The sequence below is a fragment of the Marmota marmota genome, unplaced genomic scaffold, assembly GCF_001458135.2.
Source record: "Marmota marmota marmota unplaced genomic scaffold, marMar, whole genome shotgun sequence".
NCBI lineage: Eukaryota > Metazoa > Chordata > Mammalia > Rodentia > Sciuridae > Marmota > Marmota marmota.
This window is the reverse complement of record NW_025999941.1, coordinates 16,587,356-16,610,356: the sequence shown is the minus strand read 5'-3', so window position 1 is coordinate 16,610,356 and position 23,001 is coordinate 16,587,356. Positions and strand designations below refer to the sequence as shown.

The 23,001-nt window shown below is 40.7% G+C and overlaps 1 protein-coding gene across 1 annotated transcript in view; it reads left to right on the top strand.

The window, feature by feature from the left end:
* Positions 1 to 23,001, top strand: part of LOC107149713 (cadherin-related family member 3) — a 72,397-nt gene that overhangs the window by 41,408 nt on the left and 7,988 nt on the right. The window contains exons 6-12 of the mRNA XM_048801019.1: positions 1,332 to 1,676; positions 3,308 to 3,470; positions 5,810 to 5,912; positions 10,146 to 10,244; positions 13,524 to 13,756; positions 20,768 to 20,939; positions 22,341 to 22,582. Coding sequence (XP_048656976.1) covers positions 1,332 to 1,676; positions 3,308 to 3,470; positions 5,810 to 5,912; positions 10,146 to 10,244; positions 13,524 to 13,756; positions 20,768 to 20,939; positions 22,341 to 22,582 — 1,357 coding nt within the window. The remainder of the gene's footprint in view (positions 1 to 1,331; positions 1,677 to 3,307; positions 3,471 to 5,809; positions 5,913 to 10,145; positions 10,245 to 13,523; positions 13,757 to 20,767; positions 20,940 to 22,340; positions 22,583 to 23,001) is intronic.

The following is a 23,001-nucleotide window of genomic DNA, read 5'->3' as shown; positions in this document are numbered from 1 at the left end:
CTTTTCTGAGATCTAATTTCCAGTTTTCCCCGGCTTCCAGGTCAACTTTTTTTTCGGTTTTTTTTTTTTTTTTTTTTTTTTTTTTTTTTTTTTTAGGAAGACTCTGATTGGACTTCCTACACCTGGTCACTCACGTGTCATCCAATCAGTTCTCTCTGCTCCAAGGTCAATGTGTGTATGTGTGCGAGGGAGAATCTGATTGGACTTCCTAGAGTAGCGTCACTTGCGTCTCATCCAATCAGCAGTGGCTGAGCCCTGGGGGGCGGGTCAGATTGTAAAGTATCTCTGGGTGCTTCTAGGGCAGGAGGCTGGCTTTGCCACTGTGGCAGATGATGTCATCGTCCCATTCATATCTCCTTAGGTTGTAACATTTTAGAACAGCAAGCCTGGCTTCCAATTGCCAATATCTAGATTTCTTTGCTTGAGGGATTATTTGGGTTCTGACAGCTGCTCTCCCCAGTCCCTCCCACAGCAGGTTGAAAATAATGGAGAAATTCTACCCCTTGGGAGCTCCCAGCCAACGAATGGGATGGGCGTATAAACATTCCAGCTCTTTGCCCTGGCACGATCCAATTTCGACTGTGTGTTCTGCACTGGCTCCCAGAGGTCCCCAGTGATATTAAGTTCTATTTGCTTACAGTGGTAATTTGCTTAATAATGCACATTTTAGTGGGAGTTTGTCTTCCCTGTGTCACTTCCCCCATGCCGCGTTGCCCTAGGTCACCTCCCAAATGAAGGACCTGCACTCCAATCCTCATCTCAGATTCTGCTTTTGGTAGAGCCCCAACCGAGAGCCACCATCCCCTCTCACCAGCATTTCTGTGCAGATCCTCTTAACTGGGTTTCTGTTCTCACTTTGAACGCCTGCAGGAATCTCCATAGAAGAGCTAGAATGATTTTTTTTCCTAGAAGTCAAATTGAGTTATTTTCCTTCCCTGTGGATGTTCCCTTTGCCCTTGGGTGGCAATCGGGACATCCTGTCTCACCATGGAGATACTGCTTCCTCTGGTCCTTGTCTATTTCTCCATCCTCATCCTGATCCTTGTGACTGAGTGTCCATTACTCTACAAGCTAACAACTAGACTGCTGCCTTGTCCCTAGTTTTTCAAGACCTGTCCATAGGAGTTTAAGGAGTCCTAATCCAGTACTTTTATCCATTTACGATGTTCTCTCCTCCAGCAATAATCTCCTCCTGTTCGCTACCATTTCTTGATCCTACACATGCTTCACATCCTAAAATAAGGGGCTCTTCTTCCAGAGACTCTTCTCTGTTCCCTGAAGCCAAAACCAGTTTTGTTTTTGCTACAAGTGAACTAATACGAACCGTACATTTTGGCATCAATAATTAAACACCGTGCCTGCGCTTCGAATCAGCTCTTAGTTCTAACGAATGGGGCAGAATCTGCACTTTATCTTCTCCATAGCTACATATGTAATAAAGTAATTTTGAAAATGATATCCTGGGCCAGTTGGAGCAAGATGTGCTGTGTCGTTACAGAACGTGGGACTGTGGTTACTGCCACCCGTCTGGATGTGGAGACAGCTGGTTTTGCAAGAGTTCAGTCCTTCTCCATTAAGGCTTGTGATGGTGACCAGAGATGTGCAGCAATTCCAGTGACGACCTATATTCGTGGCATTAATGACAACGCACCTTTCTGTGATCGATATCTGATTAGGTGGGCTAAGATGGGGTTGGGGGATGGACAGGGGCAAGAATTCAGAGTGGTTTAAGGCAGTGCTGTGTTTATTGGCCTACCTGGACGTGGTTTTTCATGAAGTTGACTCTTGTCTAGCATTATGTCATGGTCCTCAAAAAATGACCTGTTGATCTGTTTATGACTGAAAGCTGGGTTTCCAAAATCTGACAGTTAGCAAATGATACAGGCTAGAGATTTAGAGTCATAGCCCTGAGCTTGGAATTCTGGTACTATGGCTATTAACTGTGTGATCTTGATAATTTACCTAAGTCCTTAATCTCCAGTTTTTTTTTTTTTAAACTGGTGATTAAACTCAGGATATTCAGCCACTGAGCCACATTCCAAGCCTTTTTTGAATATATACATTATTTTTTTATAGAGAGACAAAGTCTCACTGAGTTGCTTACTGCCTCACTGTTGATGAGGCTGGCTTTGAACTCGTGATCTTCCCGCCTCAGCCTCCTGAACCACTGGGACAGTTTTTCTTTTTAAAATGACATAACTTACTCTATCAGGGGCATGCCTGTAATCCCAGCAACTTGGGAGGCTGAGGCAGGAGGATCACAAGTTTGAGGCCAGTCTCAGCAAGTTAGTGAGATCCTATCTCAAAATAAAAAAATAAAAAGGGCTGGAGACATATACAGTGAGTGGTAGGGCACCACTTGGTTTAATCCCCAGTATTTCTTTCTTTTCTTTTTTTTTTTTTTTGAGAGAGAGAGAGAGAATTTTTTAATATTTATTTTTTAGTTTTCGGCAGACACAACATCTTTATTTGTATGTGGTGCTGAGGATCGAACCCAGCGCCATGCACATGCCAGGCGAGTGCGCTACCACTTGAGCCACATCCCCAGCCCAATCCCCTGTATTTCTGAAAAAATAAAAAATAAAAAAATTTAGCCTACCTTTTGGGGTCCCATGGGGGCCCCAAGTATTCTAACTTATCAATAGGGATGATCACACCTACTTCATGGCATTGTTTAAGGATCAAATTTGATCTGTGCTTGGAATTTGTTTAGTACAAGACTAGGCACACTCAAAAATGAAATCTTTTCTTCTTCTCTTCATCTCCTTCTCCTTCCTCCAGGAGGGTCATAGTTGACTAATTAAACACCTACCCAGAGCACTGGAGGTGACGGGATGAGTATTTGTCACGATCATTTGCTGTAAGGATGTTCTACCTAGTCAGGTAGAATATAATCATACATAAGAAAACAACAGTAACAAACACACACACACACACACGGAACAAGACAACTGAGTCCTGGGTGCTGTGTTTTAGTTGTCAAGAGGAAAGGCTTGTGGGTAATCAGGGAACAGGGAAGATTGTCAAAGGATGACTAGAATTTAGAGAGAGGAAGCTTTTGGGGAAGCGAGATCCCCGTGCAAGCCTCGATGAACTGCCCATCCCAAGCAAGGGCCCACTGGGGTGAAGAAAGGAACAGTCTCCCCAAAGCAGGAAGTCTCACCAAAGTCACTGCTCTGTCTGCTCCAGGATAAAGGGGGACATCTGCACCAAGGCATTCCCCCCCATACTAACAGATATGGGAAAGCATTACCTTTCTGAAGAATGTCCATCTAAAATGATTTTTTCTTCCTAAACAATAAAACAGGTACACAGGCCAGGAGGTGATTGCGAAAGACACCGTGGTTGCAAAACTCTCGTGTCATGACCTCGATGAGCCTCCTAATGCAATCCATTACGCTCCAAGTGCAGGCCCAGTCGGTTCTGGACAACTCTTTGAGCAAGTGCCAAAGGCTGAACATTCTATCCGGGTAAGTTCCAGCTACTGTAGCTCCAGGGAGCTTTCCCAAGGAGATGAGAGGCTTTCTTGGTCACAGTTGGAATGGAGTTGGAAGAGGAGCTGAGACCGCAGAGGGGAATTCTCAACTCCTTTGCTGTCTTGCTGGAAGGCATTTGGATGAATCCTTCGTTATCTTGCTGCTTGTCTGCCCTCATTTTCTCTTTGTTTATAATGAGCACAAAATAATTTACTTCCTATTTAGCTGGGGAAATCAGAAGCTGAAAAAACACCCTGATTTCCTTAGAGAGAATTCTGTGTGACTCCATGCGTGGTGAAGGCTTATTCTTCTGGCTTTGGGAGTGGTTGATGGGTCCCTCCTCTATCTACCCTCTGGAGATTCTAAACTTTCCATTGACAGAGTATGAACATGTTTTTTTTTTTTTTTTTTTTAAATTTCTCAGCATGTCATTCTGCCTTAGAAGATTAGAAGAAATCCCTAGAAGAAATCCCTTTGCTAACTTCAAAATTCCAGAGGTCTTTATTTCGAAGTGCCAGTTTGGTTCCTTATCCCAAATATCATCAACCTCCTTTCCTGCCCTTAGCCAGAAAATATAGCTGAGAAAGTCATTGATGACTTTTTTCTTTCTTTGGCTCTCATCCCACATTTTCTTGATGAAGTCCACAAGGTACAAGCTGAGTGTTTCCATATATTATGTATTTTGGAAGTTTAGGCCGGAACCAAGAGGATTCTTGAGTTCTTTATTTTTTAAAAATAATTAACTTTGAATGAAGATGGAAGTTTTGTAAATATGATTTTTTTGGGGGTGGGTGGTACCAGGGATTGAACTCAGGGGCACTTTACCACTGAGCCACATCCCCAGCCCTATTTTGTATTTTATTTAGAGACAGGGTCTTGCTGAGTTGCTTAGCACCTCGCTTTTGCTGAGGCTGGCTTTGAACTCAGGATCCTCCTGTCTCAGCCTCCAGGGCTGCTGGGATTACAGGCAAGATTTGGGCCTTTACATATATTTCCTTTGTATCTGAATAACTACCTCCATTCATCACTTATCTCTAATTAAACTCTATGTTTGAATAATTATCTTTAGGTATTAAATGTCACTTATTCCTAAGAGCTTTCATTTACCACCTTAACTGGCTTAGTTCTCTCTGCTAAGGATTCACATGATAGGTTGTACATCTCTTAATAGACTTTGTTGTAACTGTCTGTTTGGTTGTTGCTCTTATTAGAGGGCAAGATATGTACATTTATAAGGGGTTCATATTTATTTACTTATTTTAAATTTTTTTATTTGTTTTTTTTTTTTAGTTATATGTGGCAGTAGAGTGCATTTTGACATATCATATGTACATGGAGTCTAACTTCCCATTCTTGTGGTTGGACATGATGTGGAGTTTCCCTGGTCGTGTGTTCATATATGAGCCTAGGAAAGTTCTGTCCCATTCATTCCACTGTTTCTTCTATTCCCATCCCCCATCCCTTCCTTTCATTCCCCTTTGTCTAATCTGGTGACCTTCCATTCTCCATCCCTCTCCCCACATTGTGGGTTAGCATCTGTATGCTAGAGAACATTTGACCTTTAGATTTTTGGGACTGGTTTATTTCACTTAGAATTATAGTTTCCAGCTCCATCCATTTACAGGCAAATGACATAATTTCATTATTCTTTATGGCTGAGTATATTAACTATTTTTTTTTTTTTGATACTGGGGATTGAACTCAGGGGCACATGACAACTGAGACACATCCCCAGACCTATTCTGTATTTTATTTAGAGACAGGGTCTCACTGAGTTGTTTTGTGCCTTGCTTTTGCTGAGTCTGGCTTTGAACTCACAATCCTCCTGCCTCAGCCTCCCAAGCCACGTGTGCCACCACTCCTGGCTCATCTTATTTACTTCTATATCCCTAGTACTTCTGATTGTAACTGGCATCTAATTAGTACCCAATAAATATTTTTGAAATACAATGAAGTTTACCATTAATAGAAATAAATTATGTTTTCATAATATTATATTACTTCCAAAGCCTGTTCAAAATATTTTTTCCTCTTAAACATTTTTTCCTAAGGTAAAATGAAGACCAGATATGATCCTGAATTTTTTTTGTTTGTTTTTTGTTTTACTCTGTCAGGATGTTTTCTCAAAAGTCAGCTTCTCTGGATGAAAATCCAAGATGTCCCTTTGTTCCACCAAAAACGTTGACTTTTCTGTGTCAGCCTCGGCCAGTCTTGAGTGTCATCCCTAGGAAATGAAAATAACCATACACTTGACTTTTTTAGAGTGGTTTATTACTTAGAACAAGTGCATTAAAAAATTGGTCTTTTTAGCTGAAATAATGTTGTTCTCTAAGGTTGCCCAAGATTTGGATTATGAGAACCCAGAGGTGGTTGCCGCAGGACATATCTATGAGATGATGATTTCAGTATTTGATGACCTGCGTCCGTCCCATACAGGTAATCTTGATAAACTTTTCAAAGAGCAATAAGTTCCTATTCTTTAGCCTCTTCACTTTAGATTTTGAAATGTAAAGATTTGTCATATTTGGGATACTTTTGTTAGGCAAAAGAGGAAGGGGAGAATTAGACTTCTGTTGGAAGTTTGCATTAGATCTGGGAGGTTTTTTTTTTTTTACCCTTTAGCAGCACTTAAAGGATACACAGTTCTTAAATAAAGCTCTGGCTATAGACCCTTGAAGCTAGAAGGGGCAGTGGGTGGACAAACCCAACTGATGCTTAAAGCTTGAATGACTTCATGTGTATTATTGCCAATCACCTCTTAATTAGAAAGAGTCAGGTATAAGTCAACAAATAGTGGTGCTCGCCTGTAATACCAGTGGCTCGGGAGGCTGAGATGGGAGGATCGTGAGTTCAAAGCCAGCCTCAGCAACTTAGTGAGGCACTAAGCAACTCAGTGAGACCCTGTTTCTAAATAAAATATAAAAAAGGGCTGGGGATGTGGCTCAGTGGTCAAGTACCCCTCAGTTCAATCCCCAGTACCCCCCCCCCCCCAAAAAATAGCAAAACAAAACAAAACAAAAAAACCCAACCATCAAAAAACATAATCAAAATATATAGATGATTAGAATATTTCAAACAATATCTTATTGGAATTATTTTAGATGATCCAGGTAGAGCCATTAGTCATGAGTCACATGCCAAGTCCCACAGCTCATCCCCTACATGAAAGTACCCTGTGGTTATCTCTCTCTGCCATTTAGTTTTCTTGTGACTACACCACCATTTTGGGCCAGCCTGGGGTGGGATGGATCTTTGGTGTAGTGAGACTAAGTTCACCTAGACTCTATGACTATAAAACCCTTGGCTGGCATTTTGGAGGATTTAATAGTCATCATTTGCAAATTGCAAACCAGTGTTTAATACATATTTTAATTGCGCGCTGTGGAGTACTTAGCGAGTGGAGTACTTAGTATTTAGAGAGGAGTACTTAGCGAACGAGGGAGTCCAGTCCACTGCCTCTCACCTGCTTCTCTTTGCTTATTGTTGAACTCATGAGCACACACATCAAATGCCCCTCAAAGGGCCATTTACATGTTCACTACATATTACCAGTCTAGGATTGAATTTATTGGCTACAGAGTTATTTATGAAAATAGAGATTCTCAAAATTTTCGGTTACATGTTTCATTAATGTGAAGGATGCCTTGTCCTTGTACCTGGTGTGGTAGCAAGCAATCCATCAGGTGGTTGGCATTAAGGATGTCCAAGAGGTGGATATTTTGGTGGCAAGTGTAGGTTTAACAGTAGATTGTCAATGCTTGGTAGGGAGAGCCTAGATTGTGGGGGGGCATTTACTTGGGTGTCCTGTCTTGTGACAACTTTGAGTCATTGGTGGTGGTTGCCTGGATTGTTGGCTTGAGAAGGAAAGAGTGCTGTGTCTTTCATGGACCTAGAAGTGTGGAGTGCATCTATATGTTTGCAACCCAAGGGCACTTAATGCTGAGTGTCCGTTGACACACCTAGGACCCTTTCAATCCATCTTGACTCACTGATAGAGTATTTTAGTGGAGTTGAGTTTGAAAAGGTGATTCGTAGGCCTAAATCACCCAGCTATGGAGAAGCGACGTGCAGCAGTCAGGGACCTAAGCATGACAGCGTGCCCAGAGGTTTTCTCACGTGGACACTCTGATCCCCACAGTAGAGTCTTAAGCCACAGTTTATTACGTAGCCCAACTGCCCTTACAGGATGGATGCTTTTTCTTGTAGCTACTCATTCTTTTTTTGTTTGTTCTTTTTTTAAAAAAATTTATTCTTGAGTTTTAGTGGATGCAATATCCTTATTTTACATTTATGTGGTGCTGAGGATCGAACCCAGTGCCTCGTGCATGCTAGGTGAGCGCTCTACCACTGAGCCCAACCCCAGCCCCTGTTTCTTTGTTCTTTTTAGATATCCATGTCAGTAGAGTACCTTTTCACATATCATGCATACCCAGAGGATAACATATTCTGATTAGGATCCCATTCTTGTGATTGTAGGTGCTGTGGAGTTTCCCTGTGTTGTGTTCTCACATGGACGTAGGAAAGTTCCGTTCAGTTCATTCTACTGTCTTTCCTATTCCCACCCATCTTGCCTTCATTCATCTCGGTCTGGGCCAGAGTACTTTGCTACTACTCATTCTTATGGTCAAACTAACTAAAAAGAATTTGCCACTCTCACCAGATTTGAGCCTTTTCACAATCTGGAAAAGGAAGATAAAATCTCTCCCAGTAATAGATCCATATCCCCTCTGGTCCTCACACCCCAAAACATTCACAGCAGCTGCTCATAAAGGGAGCTTGGAACACCACACACGTGCTTCAGTCTGTTTTTATGGGCCATCTAATTAGCACAATGTTGAGTCTTTATGGTTGCAGGAAAATCATAGGATAGCAGATCTGTAAATGGTACCTGCTCTTGCAACATGGAAATTGAATTTATTGAAGGAAATATATAGACTTTGACCTAAATCACCTGTAATTATGTTATTTATAGAACAACACTCTGAGCTTTCTTGGGAGTCATGGACATCTTTGAGATCGTGATGAAAGCTGTAGCTTCTATCCCTTGAAAAAAAGCATGTAATAAGATGTACCAAAGTATCTGGGATATACCAAAATTTAATCTGGGATCCATAGAACTTTTGCAACAGGGAATCTGTGGGCATTCTTTATTTCCTGATGCAAAAGTTGTATGGGTGCCAGACTATATTTTCTGTTTGTCATATATGACATGGACTTTCAGGAGAAGATGTATATAAGTATTTTTCAAAACATAAATACTACAAGATAAACTACTAAGAGAGAAGTCCATGGTCAAAGAGTTTGTGGAGCTATGTATACCTGGGGATTCAAAATTTATAAGGGTGTATTGGAACTTTTAAAAAGTCTTGCCATAAAGAAATCTTTTTATTCAATTTAAGATTTTTGTATTTGAAACATTAACATCTCAGAGAAGATATTTTGGGAGATATTGGTAGACACATCTTGTTCTAATAACCACTCATTTGCTTATTAGCTTTGTGGCCACTGGCTACAGACTTAATTTTGTTAATCTGAGTTTCTTACCTGTGATACTAAGACAATAATCCCAATATCAAGTCAGTGACCTTGCATGGTAAATGTTAATTATTTTCTTACTTTTATTAAAAAATTTCCCCTAGCTGGGCAGGGTGGTGCATGCCTGTAAAGTCAGCTGCTTGGGAGGCTGAGGCAGAGGATTGCAAGTTCAAAGCCAGCCTTAGCAATTTCATTAGGTCCAAAGCAACTGTCTCAATACAAAAAAATACAGAGCTGGACAATTCACAATAGATAAATTGTGGAACCAATCTAGATGCCTTTCAGTAGATGAATAGAATAAAGAAAATGTGGTATATATACACAGTGGAATATTACTCAGCATTAAAAACCACGGCATTTGCCAGTAAATGGATGGAGTTGGAGAATATTATGCTGAGTGAAGTAAGCCAATCCCAAAAAACCAAGTGCCGAATGTTTTCTCTGGTAAGTGGATGCTGATCCATAATGTGGATGTGGGGCGGGGAACATGGGAGGAATGGAGGAACTTTAGATAGGGCAAAGGGGAAGGAGGGGGAGGGAAGGAGTGGGGGTGGGAAAGACGATGGAATGAGATGGACATCATTACCCCAAGTACATATATGTGTACTATGCATTCTGAAATTGAAATGCATTCTGCTGTCATATATAACAAATTAAAATAAATAAATAAAGCACATACTACTCCATTAATATGTAAAAATAAGTGTATTTTTAATGTATAAGTTAGAAAATAAACTAAAAACAAAGAAAAAAATAAAGAGATGGGGATGTGGCTCCGTAGTAGAGTGCCACTGGGTTCAATCCCTGGTACCCCCCAAAATTTATATATATATAAAATATAATTATGCACTTGTATATGATATATATGGATACACACATATCTATTATATAAAATAGAATATGAAATGCAGTGCATTATATGTCTTTGACAAAATTGCTTTGGCTAGCACTAGAATTCTCTAGAGAGCACAGTCTGGGAACAGGGATCATTTGTAAGCAAAGAGAATCCTGTTGTAGTTTCAGAATCCTCTGCTAATCCTGCATCTTGGGGCCTGTTTTGCTGGTTTGTAGAATAAAACGGCGATGACATTATCCACAACAAAGCATTTATCTGGTCACTGTTTGATTTCACAGTCACTGTAACAATCATCGTGGAGATCACTCCTGCCAATGACTTCAGCCCCGTGTTTGAAGCTGCACACTATTCATTCTCTGTTCTGGAAACATCAGGAGGTAAGAGTTCCCTTGCTTCTATCATGTACAAGCATCCACAAGGAAACACCATCAGATCTCAAGGGAATGATTGATAGAATCAGACCATGGAAATCTCCAGAATGCAAGCAGATGAGGGAGCATCTTCAGAGAGCAAGTGAATTTTCAATGTATCATCCTGATGATTCCCCCAAAGACTCCCTTGAGATCAGATCTAGGATTTTTGCAAGGGATAAACCTACAGTATTAAGTTTATTTCACTCCACTTCTCTTTTGCCTCAAAACTAGGGCCAGGTCTAAAGAAGTAGGGGCAATGCAGTCATTTCTGATGCAATTTAAAAGTCTTCTGACAGTTGAGCTCAAAACTTTAGGTCTGGAGTCAAGATCATGGTTAGGGATCTATCTCAGTTGTAAATTAGATATGAATGAGGACATATTTGTTAGCATAGACCAGGGAGCATTAGATTTGGAAAGGGCAGCAGAAGTGACATCTACACTTTCTGACATCTAAGAGAGGAATGTATCCTCAGCACCTCTGGAGGGTGCATCCTCCAGGCTTGATTTCAGTACTTCAAGGATGGAACTAGTTGTGTACTGGAATCAAATCACACTGGAGTCCAATAGGATTGAACTCAAATCTGTCCCTGCTACCGCTAGTTAAATGACCTTTGACAAGTCACATAACCTTTGAGAATTCTCTGTAAGATGAAGATTACAATAATTATCTCAAGGAGCTGAGGACTCATAATTGAATGTATGCTAACTACAGGAAACATACTAAAATAGCCATGTTATCATTGCCAATAACAATAATACCGGTAACATTTACTGAATGGAGTATCTATGATGTACAATGTGCTAAAATATTTTTCTTGCTGAAAAATAATTTCTTGCCAGGTATGGTGGTGCACACCTGTAATCCCAGCTACTAGGGAGGCTGAGCAGGAGGATCATGAGTTCAAAGCCAGCCTCAGCAACTTAGCGAGGCCCTAAGCAACTCAGTGAGACTCTGTCTCTAAATAAAATACAAAATAGGGCTGGGGAGGTGGCTCAGTGGTCAAGTGCCCCTGAGTTCATCCCCAGTACCCCTGCACCCCCCACCCCCAAGAAATTTCTCTACCTTTCCCTCTAGTGTACATAAACTGAATGAAATTAGCATAGTGTTGATTTTCCAAGGAGGTATTTATCAGAGGATCATCAGAACTTAGTGGTGATTTGCTCTGAGGAGTAAATTGCAAATTTAAAACCACCTTGAACACAGACTGTACTCAGAATATCAAACATTTAGCCTATAGATCTTGAAGACATTTTAAAAATTCATTAAGGTGGGAGTCTTTTCTCACACTGAATTTATTAGCATTGGGGACCTAGATGTGTCTTGAGATATATACGAAGTTTTTTCCCTTAATAAAATTATGGGAATCAGCAACATTTAAAGTAAAAAAAAAAGAAAAAAAGAAAAATGTTCTGATGGTATGTGATAAATTGAAAGAAAACTTCTGGAGGGGAGTTGGCATAGGCAAAAATAAATTTTTTATCAGTAATGATCTAGAAGAAAACACATGAAAATTAAATCACTCTGGGTTGTGAGTCACAAGGGAAAACTTATTTCATTTCCAGCAGTTTTTGATGAGGAAGTTTGGCAGAGTTACAAGGTTTCATAATTACTCTATTTTAAAATTCAGCTAAAGATGCTCAAGATAACTTTCCATTTTTATTGAAAGGTTAATTTTACACCTACGGAAGAATAAGCTTCTCATTATACTTAACCAGGTATAATGTGAAAATGGCTCCAATGTTAGCCAGGACTATATAATAGAGATGGCCATTTCACCTGTGCCCTCTTCTGTGTGGTCTTGTGTCAGTGGTGACTCCTTCCTCTTAAGGATGGTCATTTCCAACAAGCAACAGGTTGGATTGTTTATACTCTGGAATTGCCATATAAGACATTCTTTTTCATGAATGTGTTTTCTCTGTTCTTGGTGTCTTGAGTGGTCAATTCTTGCTTAAATTATGCACATTGTCAAAGACTCACAAATCTTGGCAAAAGGAGGCCATCAGAGAAAGAAATCCATGAGCTTGCCCAAGATGGTAGAGACAGCTCATGAAATGGTTTCTTCATCACAATTTTTTATTCTTTTTTTTTTTTTTTTTTTTTTGTACTGAGGATTGAACCTAGGGGCACTGAACCACTGAGCCCCATCCACAGCCCTTTTTTTCTATTTTATTTAGAGACAGGGTCTAACATTCTTTATTCTTGATTATTAGCAGCCCAAATGTCCTACATTTCTATCTGTGGGCTAGCCAAACACAGTTCAGAAGTATTTTACTAACTGGAGAATGCAAAGTATCTGCTCTGGAGTTTATGATTTAAATTGAAAGTGATTGGAGGTAAACCCAGCCTAACTGTAATCTATTACCACCAGTATGCTCTGCAACAAACTCCACAAAAATTAGAGCAATACAGCAATAAGCCCATGTTCTGGGACTTGCTCAAAATTGTGAGAGTTGGCTTTGTCTGTCCTGGCTTTGTCTGGGAGTGATTGGGATCATGGATTCCTCCCTTGTCTTTCAACCAGCAAGCCTGAGCATGCTCTCAAAGTAAAAGAACAGGTGCAGTCACCACCAGAATAACTTTCACGTGGACCAAGTTACAGTCCTGAGGGGAGGATTATGTGGCAACCGTAAAATGGAGATAGTAGTAGTATATATATATATTGTCAAGCTGTTGAGAAGATTCAACGAGAGAATGTGTATGAATCATTATCTAATTATTTAGTATATTACTGTGTACCAGGCACTACCCTGAGGGCTTTATTTATTTTAACTCATTCATTCCTCACAACAAGAATGTATGAAAGATACTGTTGTTATTCCTAATTTGTAAATGAAGAATATAAAGTCCAGAGAGGATATAGAAATAGCCAATGAATTATACTCTCAAGTGACAGGGCTGAGATTTGGAACCTCTGATTTCTGGTTTAAGAGCCTGCTCTGTGAACCAGTATCTGATGCTAATCTTAGCATAATACTAAGATTAACTAAGCTTAGTAGTATTGTGCTATTTTTTAAACTCAGATCATTTGACTTATGCCACATGGTTTAAAGTAGCCACAGACTCTCTCTAAATGTGCCTCCTATCACATAGAGGTGGAGTCTTCAAACACATTTCATTGTCCAAAGGGATCTGGGTTCTCCCTTGGAGAAATTGTGAAACTATCTGAAGATCAAAGGCAGGTTCAACTTTTGAGGGTAATGCATGCGCCTAAGAAGAATGAACCCTCTGCAATTTCTTGGCAGCCTTCCACAAAGTTGGAAGAGTGACCGCCATTGATGAAGACTACCCACCCAACTGTCTGACCTACAAGATAATCAAGGGAGACATCCAGGTGGTCCAGAGATTTTGGATTCACCCTCTCTCTGGAATGATCGAACTCACCACACAGCCGGACTATGAGTCTGTGAAGCAATACAACCTCACCGTGGAAGCCGTGGACTGCGACACAGCTCATCCTCGCACAGGAGTGACCACAGTAAGTAGAGAGATGATTATGTTCTAATTTGTTCTAATGGGAATGGTCCAACAAGAATAGCCATCGGGAATGGAGAAGCTTACAAATGTCTCCTACTTCTCGAAGGTTCTAGAACCTTTGCATTTGTCTTATTTATTTATTTTTATTTTTATAGCATTATAATTAAACATGGTATTTGGGTTCATTTTGACAAAATGACACATACAAGGAATTTGATTTCAATCCCCCTCCTCCCCACCCTTTTTCTTTCCTCTTCCCTCCCCCTGTCTCTCTCCTCTCTTCTATTGATCTTCCTTTCACTCCTTTATTTATTAATTTCTGGTTACTATTTTCTGAATATATGAACAGGTGAAATTCTTCTGGTACATTTGTATATGTAGGCAACAAGCAATTGTTCATTTCATTCCGTATTTCTACCCCTTTCCCTTCCTTCCTCTCTCTTCCTTGTTCTCCTCCTACTCTACCTGAAATAACAATCAAGGCTTGCCCTTGGAGAAAATGCCCATTTATTGAGGAACAGCTCTGCATATTTATAGAGCCTGGGGTGATTTGACAGTTAATGACAATTTAATGGTTGAAGGGTTTGACAGTTGGCTGGGGTGCTTTCTGATTGGTGGGTAAGGATCATGTGAGCCAGCAGGGCTAGTCTGATTGGTGGGTAAGGATCATGTGAGCCAGCAGGGCTCACCATTGGACAGCTCTTCTTGGGGGATGGAGAAGTTAGTCTTTGAAGCCGGGGGTCTCCCAACACTACTAATCTATCCTAAATCTTTATGATATCCAAGCTCCTTTCCTGCCACCTTCTTTCCCTTATTTTTCTCTAGTTTCTACTTATGAGAGAAATCATTCAGCTCTTGGTTTCTGAGTTTGGCTTATTTCACGTAGAAGCATGATTTTCTCTATTGCCATCCATTTATCAGCAAATGCCCTGATTTTATTCTTCTTTATGGCTGAGTCCATCACCATTCATTTGTTGAAGGGCATCTGAGTTGATTCCACAATTTGACTATTGGGAATCATGCTGCTATAAACATTGAAATGGGTGTCTCACTGTGATAGGCTGAGTTTAGTTCTTTTGGGTATATACTGAGGAGGGGGATAGCTGGGTTGGATGGTGGTTCTATTCCTAGAGTTTGGAGGAGTCTCCACAGTGTTTTCCAGAGTGGTTGTACTAATTTACACTCCCACCAGCAATATATGAGTGGACATTGTCCCTACATCCTCTGTAGCATTTATTATTGTTGTTTTTGATCATTGCCATTCTGATTGGGGTGAGATGAAATCATAGTGCAGTTTTGATTTGCCTTTCTTTGATTGCTAGAGAGGCTGAACATTTTTTTTTCATGTATTTGCTAGCCATTTGTATTTCCTCTTTTGAGAAGTTTCTATTTAGTTCTTTGGCCCATTTGTTCATTTTTTTTTTCTTAGCATTGAGTTTTTTGAGTTCTTTGTATATTCTGGATATTAATCCCTCGTTGGAAGAGTAACTGGAAGGATTTTTTCCTACCTTTCTGTAGGTTCTCTGTTCACTCTCTTGTTTTCTTTGATATTGTGCATGTTGTGATTGAAGTCAGAGACTTGGTTGAGAATGAAGGACATACTAACTCCTGTCCTTCTCACTGGATCAGTGAACTGGTAATTATAGCAAATATACCTTGAGCACTTAGCATGAGCCAGTTTTTATCCTAGGAGTAGGTCATCTCCATCTCCATATACAGATCTACTTAACCCTCATCTTAAATGTGTGAGGCAGGCAATATTATGATCATTTCCACCCGACAGATGAGGAAACCAAGGCACAGAGTTCAGGAAACATACCTGAGGATACTCACAAAGTTTCTAGAACCACACTCAAACCCAGGCTGCTTCTTAGTGAGGGTGATGTTGACAATGACAGTGGTTAATCATGGTGCATTCCCTTGGCCTCAGAGTGAGGGAAGGTGTGGGCCTCTAAATTACTGTAGCAACATCAAAGGACTCTTGGAAGACACCAGGAGTGAGTGCTGCTGAATTTACTGTGTGGTGTGTGTTATTAATCACTACAAGGTTTTGTCACTGGAGAAGAGACAGAAATACGATGAAGGAATTATGAGAGCCTTGTGTGGCCTGGTGAGTCACTGTACCTTTCCACCCCCCGCTGTACAGAGCCCCCCGGATTTCTGTTTTTGTGGTTATTGGGTTTTATGTGTGTCATGGTGAGGAAAACACCAGATCTATTCACGTCAACAATTAGAGTGACTTTTGCAGGGACTGAGTTACAGTCACGAAGTTGGAATTATGTGGCTTAGTCGTGTCGGGATGATACCTAGGAGAGTGAACTGCCTGTGGCAGTTTTTCCAGTAGACATTTATGAACTCCCCAAATAGTAGAGAATGACACCACCGGCAATTATCATTCACTTATTACGAATGAGCAGAAGGGAAAGCAGATCGAATAAAAAAATTTCAAGTGGCTCTGTTCTTATAAAAAGAATTTATGTTTTGCCTAAATGCAAAGCAGGGACATGTTCATTCCCTCTTCCTTTTAATGAATATTTATTGGGTGTTTACGAACAATAACTTGGTTTACAAAGAAGCCTAAGGTACCCTGAATGCCCGTGGGGAGCTTAAAATTTTAATACATGAAAAGTTAAAGAGCCCATAGCAAATGCCAAGCCGTTGATACAGAGGAGTTCAGGAAAGGGAGACTGGTCTGTAGTTTCCAAAGTTTGGGGATCTATCATCACCACCACCACTATTGTCCCATCCACTTTTTATTAAGAATCTAATAAACATCAAGTAATATGATATGTCCTTGATTGTTTCATTTATTCCTCAATCCCATTCCATGGGGGCAATCTCTAATATTCTTTTTCACAGATGGATGAATTCTGTTCCCAAGGTGTGGAAGTTAAGTAGTGTATCCAAGGGAACTCGGTTGAAAGAGGTAGGATTAAGTCTGGGCCCTTCATCACTATCAGGTACTCTGAATTCTCCAAGAAAGCCACCAATTCTATCCTCTCTACTTTCAAAATGTCCCGAATCCTTCCACCTCCCACCCGTCGACTGCTAAAATTCTGATGTTTTACCAGTAGGTTGCATCACTGTGACCAAAATACCTGACAAGAACAACTCAGAGGAGGAAAAGTTTGATTTGGCTCATGGGATCAGAGGTTCTCAGTCCACAGGTGCCAACGCCATGGCTCTGGGCCCAAGCTGAGGCAGAACATCATGGTGGATATGAAGCAGAGAGAAAGAGAGAGGAGATGGGACCCTGGAGGAGAGATGCTCAGCTCATGGTGGGGCCCAGAAGCAGAGGGCGGGGGAAGGGCCACAGGGAAGATGCACCCTTCTAGGACACATCCCCAGTGACGACCTTCTTCAGTTCCCATCCCATCAGGTCATTCTATTCAAAGTAGGAAGAAGGGATTGGGTTATACACAATCAAATTATTATTATTATTATTATTATTATTTTACCTATGATAAGCCCTGCATTAACAGGAGCTTTTGGGAACACCTCACATCCAAACTATGACACCTGGTTATGTCACCATCGTCCTTACCTGGTCTAGTGTAGCAGGCTCAACACATAAGTCCTCCAGTTCTTTGTGTGCCCTTCCATTCTACTCTGCGTACAGTAACCATAGGGATCCATTTAAAAGACAAATCACCTCTTTCTCAAACCTCTCCATTGGTTCCCCATTGCACTTAGCAAGGCTCTAACATCATTTGCAAGATCTGTGGGGTTATACGATCTAGATTCTAGCTACCGCTTTTTTGGGGGAGACCGGGGGATACTGGGGATTAAACTTGACCCTGAGCCACCTCCCCAGCCCTATTTTGTGTTTTCTTTAGAGATAGGGTCTCACTAAATTGCTTAGCACCTGGCTTTTGCTGAGGCTGGCTTTGAACTCGCTATCCTCCTGCCTCAGCCTCCTGAGTTGCTGGGATTACAGGTATTCAGCACTATACCTGGTTCTGGCTGCCTCTTCATCTTCAGCTCTAGTTATGGTTTGGATGTGAGGTGTCCCCCAGAAGCTCATGTGTGAGACAGTGCAGGAAGGTCCAGAGGAGACATGACTGGGTTGTGAGAGCCTTAACCCAACCAGTGAATGAACCTCTGATGGGATTAACTGGGTGGTGGCTGGAGGCAGGTGGGTGTAGCTGGAGGAGGGGGCATTGGGGGCGTGGCTTTGGGGTCTCTATTTGTCTCTGGAGAGTGGAGTCTCTCTCTGCTTCCTGATCACTATGTGAGCTGCTTCCCTCCACCACACTCTTCCTCCATGATGTCCTGCCTCCCCTCGAGCCCCAAGGAATGGAGCCTGCTGTCTATGGACTGAGACCTCTGAAACTGTGAGCCCTCAAATAAACTTTTCCTCCTCTACAGTTGTTCTGGTTGGTCTTTTAGTTGCAACAGTGAAAAAAGCTAATTAAAACCAGCTCTTAGCTCTCTCCTTCTTACTTACTCCAATCCAGCCACGTGAACGTCTTGCTGTTTCTAAAACACGCTAAGACTGTAAATCATATCCTTCATGGCTCACATGATCACTTTAATATCTCTGCCCCAATGAAACCTGTAGGTAAAGGCCTTTTACATTGTGTGTAATGGTGGAAATTTGAAGCAATCCATGTGCTCATCATTAGGGGAATGAATAAGTAATGGATACATACTAGGGAGTACTAAGAATCAAGAAGAAATAGCAAACTAGTTCTGGAAATGGCAGTATAGAAAGAACAGACAGGGCATTGTGTGGGAGAAATAGGAACAGAAAAGATTTGTCGGGGTTGGGGCTGTAGCTCAGTGGTAGAGCACTTGCCTAGCACATGCGAGGCGCTGGGTTTGATCCTCAGCACCACGGAAAAATAAATAAATAAATAAATAAAATAAAGGTATCATGTCCATCTACAACTGAAAATATTTAAAAATATATTTGTAATGTGATATCTTTGATGCAAAGCAAAAACCTCACCATCAATACAATGTACTTCATGACTTCATACTTGCTTAAAGGACAAATATCAAATATGGGGAACTAGGGAAGAAATAGGAGCTGGGAGCTGGGTGGGGTGGTGTGCACTCCTCTAATCCTTGTGACTTGGGAAGCTTAGGCAGGAAGATTACAACTTTGAGGCCCGTCATAGCAATTTCGTGAGATCTCATTTCAAAAAATGCATAAATGCATAAATAAAATAAAAAGGACGGGGCTCAGTCATAGAGTACCCCTGAGTAGAACACCCAGTAAATCTCCCATTGCATGAACTTTCGTGTGTGCATACACACACACACACACACACACATAGGAGAAAGGGTCAAAAACAAATCCTTCTCTGAACACCGTCTCACCTTAGTTCTCGTTAGCTGTTCTCGATATCCTTGACCACATAGCATCAGTTACTGTATGACATTGCCTAATAGAGTTGCCAGTGTGTTTATTGCTTTGCCTCCACCACTAGAGGTCAGGGACTTTGTTCAGTTCACTTCTGTAGCTTCTATGTCTAGGCCAGTGCTTGACACATAGAAAATGTTGAATCAATATTCATTGAAAGGAATGAATTTGTGCCCCCAGCCACTCATAGGATGGTAGGGATTAAGATTTTGTGTTTTAGTGGAATATTACTCAGCCTTAAAGAAGAATGAAATTATGGCATTTGCAGGTAAATGGATGGATCTGGAGAATATCAGGCTAAAATAAGACAATTCCCCCCAAAACCAAAGACCAGTGTTTTCTCTGATGAGTGGATGCTGACCCATAATTGGGAGCAGGGGTAGGGAAGAATGCAGGAACTTTAGATTGGGCAGAAGGGAGTTAGAGGAGGGGAGGGAGTGTTGGGGGTAGGAAAAATGGTGGAATGAGATGGACATTATTACCCTATATACATGTATGATTACACTACAAGTGTGACTCTGCACCATGTTCAGCCAGAGGAAGGAGAAGTTGTGCTCTGTATGTGTACATTGTGTCAAAATGCATTCTACTGTCATGTTTAACTAATTAGAACAAATAAAAAAGAAGTAAGCATCTGAAAACCACACACACACACACACACACACACACATAGACCTTATATTTAAAGGTTGAGAAAAGCAAGGTTAAGCTGCTTACACCAAATAAAGAAGCTAGTAGGTGACCCAGGTTTCAATCAAGAGTTCTGTTCCGAGTCCAAGTCCAGTGCTATTTTCATTATATCACAGAAATATCCCTAAAATCCATGTACTTATAATACCTCACATTAAATAGGAAGCACAAGTATTCAATCTATAGAAGCAGCATTAAAGAATGAATGACTCCTTAAGAGTTTAGCTGCGTGGTTAAAACATTACAGAAAACATTTTTGAAAAGATAAAACTTGCAAATGTAGGCACACCCGGGATTCTTCTGTGAATGTTGCTGAGAAAGTTATGAGTCATCTGAGAGGTGGGCAGGTAACCTTTCTAGGTTGACTAGCATTCATTCGATCACTGACATTTTAAAATCCTTGATATTTTGATCTTTTCCCAGGTAAGTCAGTTTCCTGGTGTATAGTGTTTTAATTAAGCAAAGATTGATAACACCTTCTGATTAAGGTCAGAGCATATTTGAAGTGATCATATTGTTACCAATAAAATAAACCAGACTTCAAGGAAGAGTGAAGAGGAGGCTCTTCGTTAAGAAAGATGTTTGCCATTAAGCATAGCTATTTAAAGCATTCAAGGGATTACAACTTTTCAAGGCACTGTTCTTTAGCTTTCCTTTTGTCATCATTTACATAATTTGCGAGCCTTCCGAAGGTTCCTCTAATGAGCCCACATCTCTCCGTAATGGCTACACTGAATGTCACAGTTGACCCAGGAAATAATAAACCACTGACTAGTTGAATGACAGCCAGAATCCAAATCTGCAGGAACATTTCTGCAAACTCAAAATTGGAGACTTTTTAATTTAATAATTCCAAATGATCTGTCTCTACCCAGTTTTGCTTATTTCTGATTTTGTGCACAAACAGTCACACGATATGGATGTGATGTTTCTTCTCTCCCCATCGCCTGACAGGTCACTGTTGACATCGAAGATGAGAATGATGAAGCACCTGTCTGCACACCCTATCTCTCTAAGGCCGTCATTTTTGACAACGTTGTTGCTGGGACAAACGTCAATGGCTTCAAACTGAGCTGTCACGACAGAGATTCACAAGATTTTGAAATGCGCTTTGAGATAGCTTCTGGTGGATGATTTAATTATTTCTTTTAATCATGTGCATGTGTCAAATTGACATTAGTTATATTGTGTAAGGCATGATACATAACCCTAGAAATGATTAAGTTTATATTTATAGCATTAAGTTTCCTCAAGGCCTCACTTTCATTTCTACATATCTAACTTATTTCTTCCTGTAATGGGAGTATCAGTGACTTCATGGATATTTTGACCACAAAGTACTTTGCATGGGAAAGGCTAAGGGTTGCACTAGGAGCTAAGTCCGCTGTCCATGGTGCTGGCTGAGAAGAGCAGCCACCTTCCCTTTGAAGATACAAGTCCATTAAGATAGATGTTTTGGGTATATAATTGCTGCATTTGCACAGATCCAAATCAACTTTAGTCACTATCTTGTCTTCTGTGGAAGACAGATCCTGGAAACCAATGATATATCAAGCATTGTGCTAGGAAATGGGTACACAGAAGTATCCAAGACAGATAAGGATCTATATTTATGTCTCTCATTGCTCATTAAACTAATAGTAAATGCAACAATTATAAAGTTATGAACTACAATAAGTACTATAAAAAAGTTTCTTGGGCCAGGCGTGGTGGTGCATGCCTGTAATCTCAGCATCTTGGGAGGCTGAGACAGGAGGATCTCGAGTTCAAAGCCAGCCTCAGCAACAGCAAGGTGCTAAGCAACTCAGTGAGACCCTGTCTCTAAATAAAATGCAAAATAGGGCTGGGGATGTGGCTGAGTGGTTGAGTGCCCCTGAGTTCAATCCCCAGTACCAAAAAAAAAAAGTTACTTGGTACTGTGAACCATCATAAAAAAAGAGACCAATTTAAAGCACAGAGGCCACTTCTGTCTCATTTGTCTAAAAGAACAGGAGCCTGGAGATCAGTAAACACATTGCCAATTAATTAGGAGGACTACTTTGATATCTATTCCCCTTGCTTCATAACTTAATAAGCTCCACGAAGAAAGGGACCATGTGCATCTTGTTTATAAAAATGTCCCCAAGGCCATAGGGAAGACTTCAACTTAGGGGAATCTATAGATACTCTGTGGTTTGACTGGTTCATTTGATACTGACCTAGATAAACGTATAAATGCAATAGCTCTGAGTAGAAGATTAAGGAAGAGGAATCAGGTAGGTGGGATTGCTAGACATTAGCATGAGCTTTGCTAGCCATGTGTGGACATCAGACTCATGATCTTAACCTGAAAATGTATTCTCTAACCAACTACGTTTATTGCTTATTTTTATCCCAGTTTTATTAAAAGCCATGTATAGATTTGGGAATTCAGGATACAATGGAAATTTATTTTAACCCCTATGGGGTTAAAATACTAATTTAAAGTCGCTTGAGGAGATCAATGTATCTTAATATGATTCTGATTTTTCAATTATTCCTTTTAAAGGAAATGAGAACAATCACTTTGGATTTGATCCAATTCGAGGTTCAAATACTCCAAAATTGATCGTGAAGAATCCTTTTAAGTTTGAGTCTGGAGCTGAACCGCGGCGGCAGTACCATCTTGTGGTGCACGTAATTGATGACAATCTGAAATACGGCAAATCCAGCAAGCCCAGGACAGGCACTGCTATTATAGATATTTATGTGACAAGAGCCAATACGCCACCTCCCCCAACAAGTTCTGAAGTAAAGAGTTATAGAATTTGAGTCTCTGTGCAGAAAATACTGTACTGTAAATTCCAGTTTTATTTAGGAAGGTTAGAAGTCTGATCAGGGCAACACTTCCCCCAAATGCCTTTCCACTTGAAAGCTCTGCCCCCATCCAACCACCCGGGCCACATTTTACAGTGTGCACCTGTTCATATAAATGATATGGGTGGAAAAGAATTTGTGATAATGGCATATGGAACATAGAGGACCCCTAAGCAGCTAATTGTGTCTGAATTATCTGAAAGCCCTGCCTACCAGAAAAGCCTGATATTCAGTGAATTTCAATGAATTTTATCAATTTAAATTCTCAGCAAATAGGCACCTTAAATGATTATTCTGTAGCAGCCATGCTATGCATGGTCATGGCACCCACAGAGTGCCAGGACAGTACCACA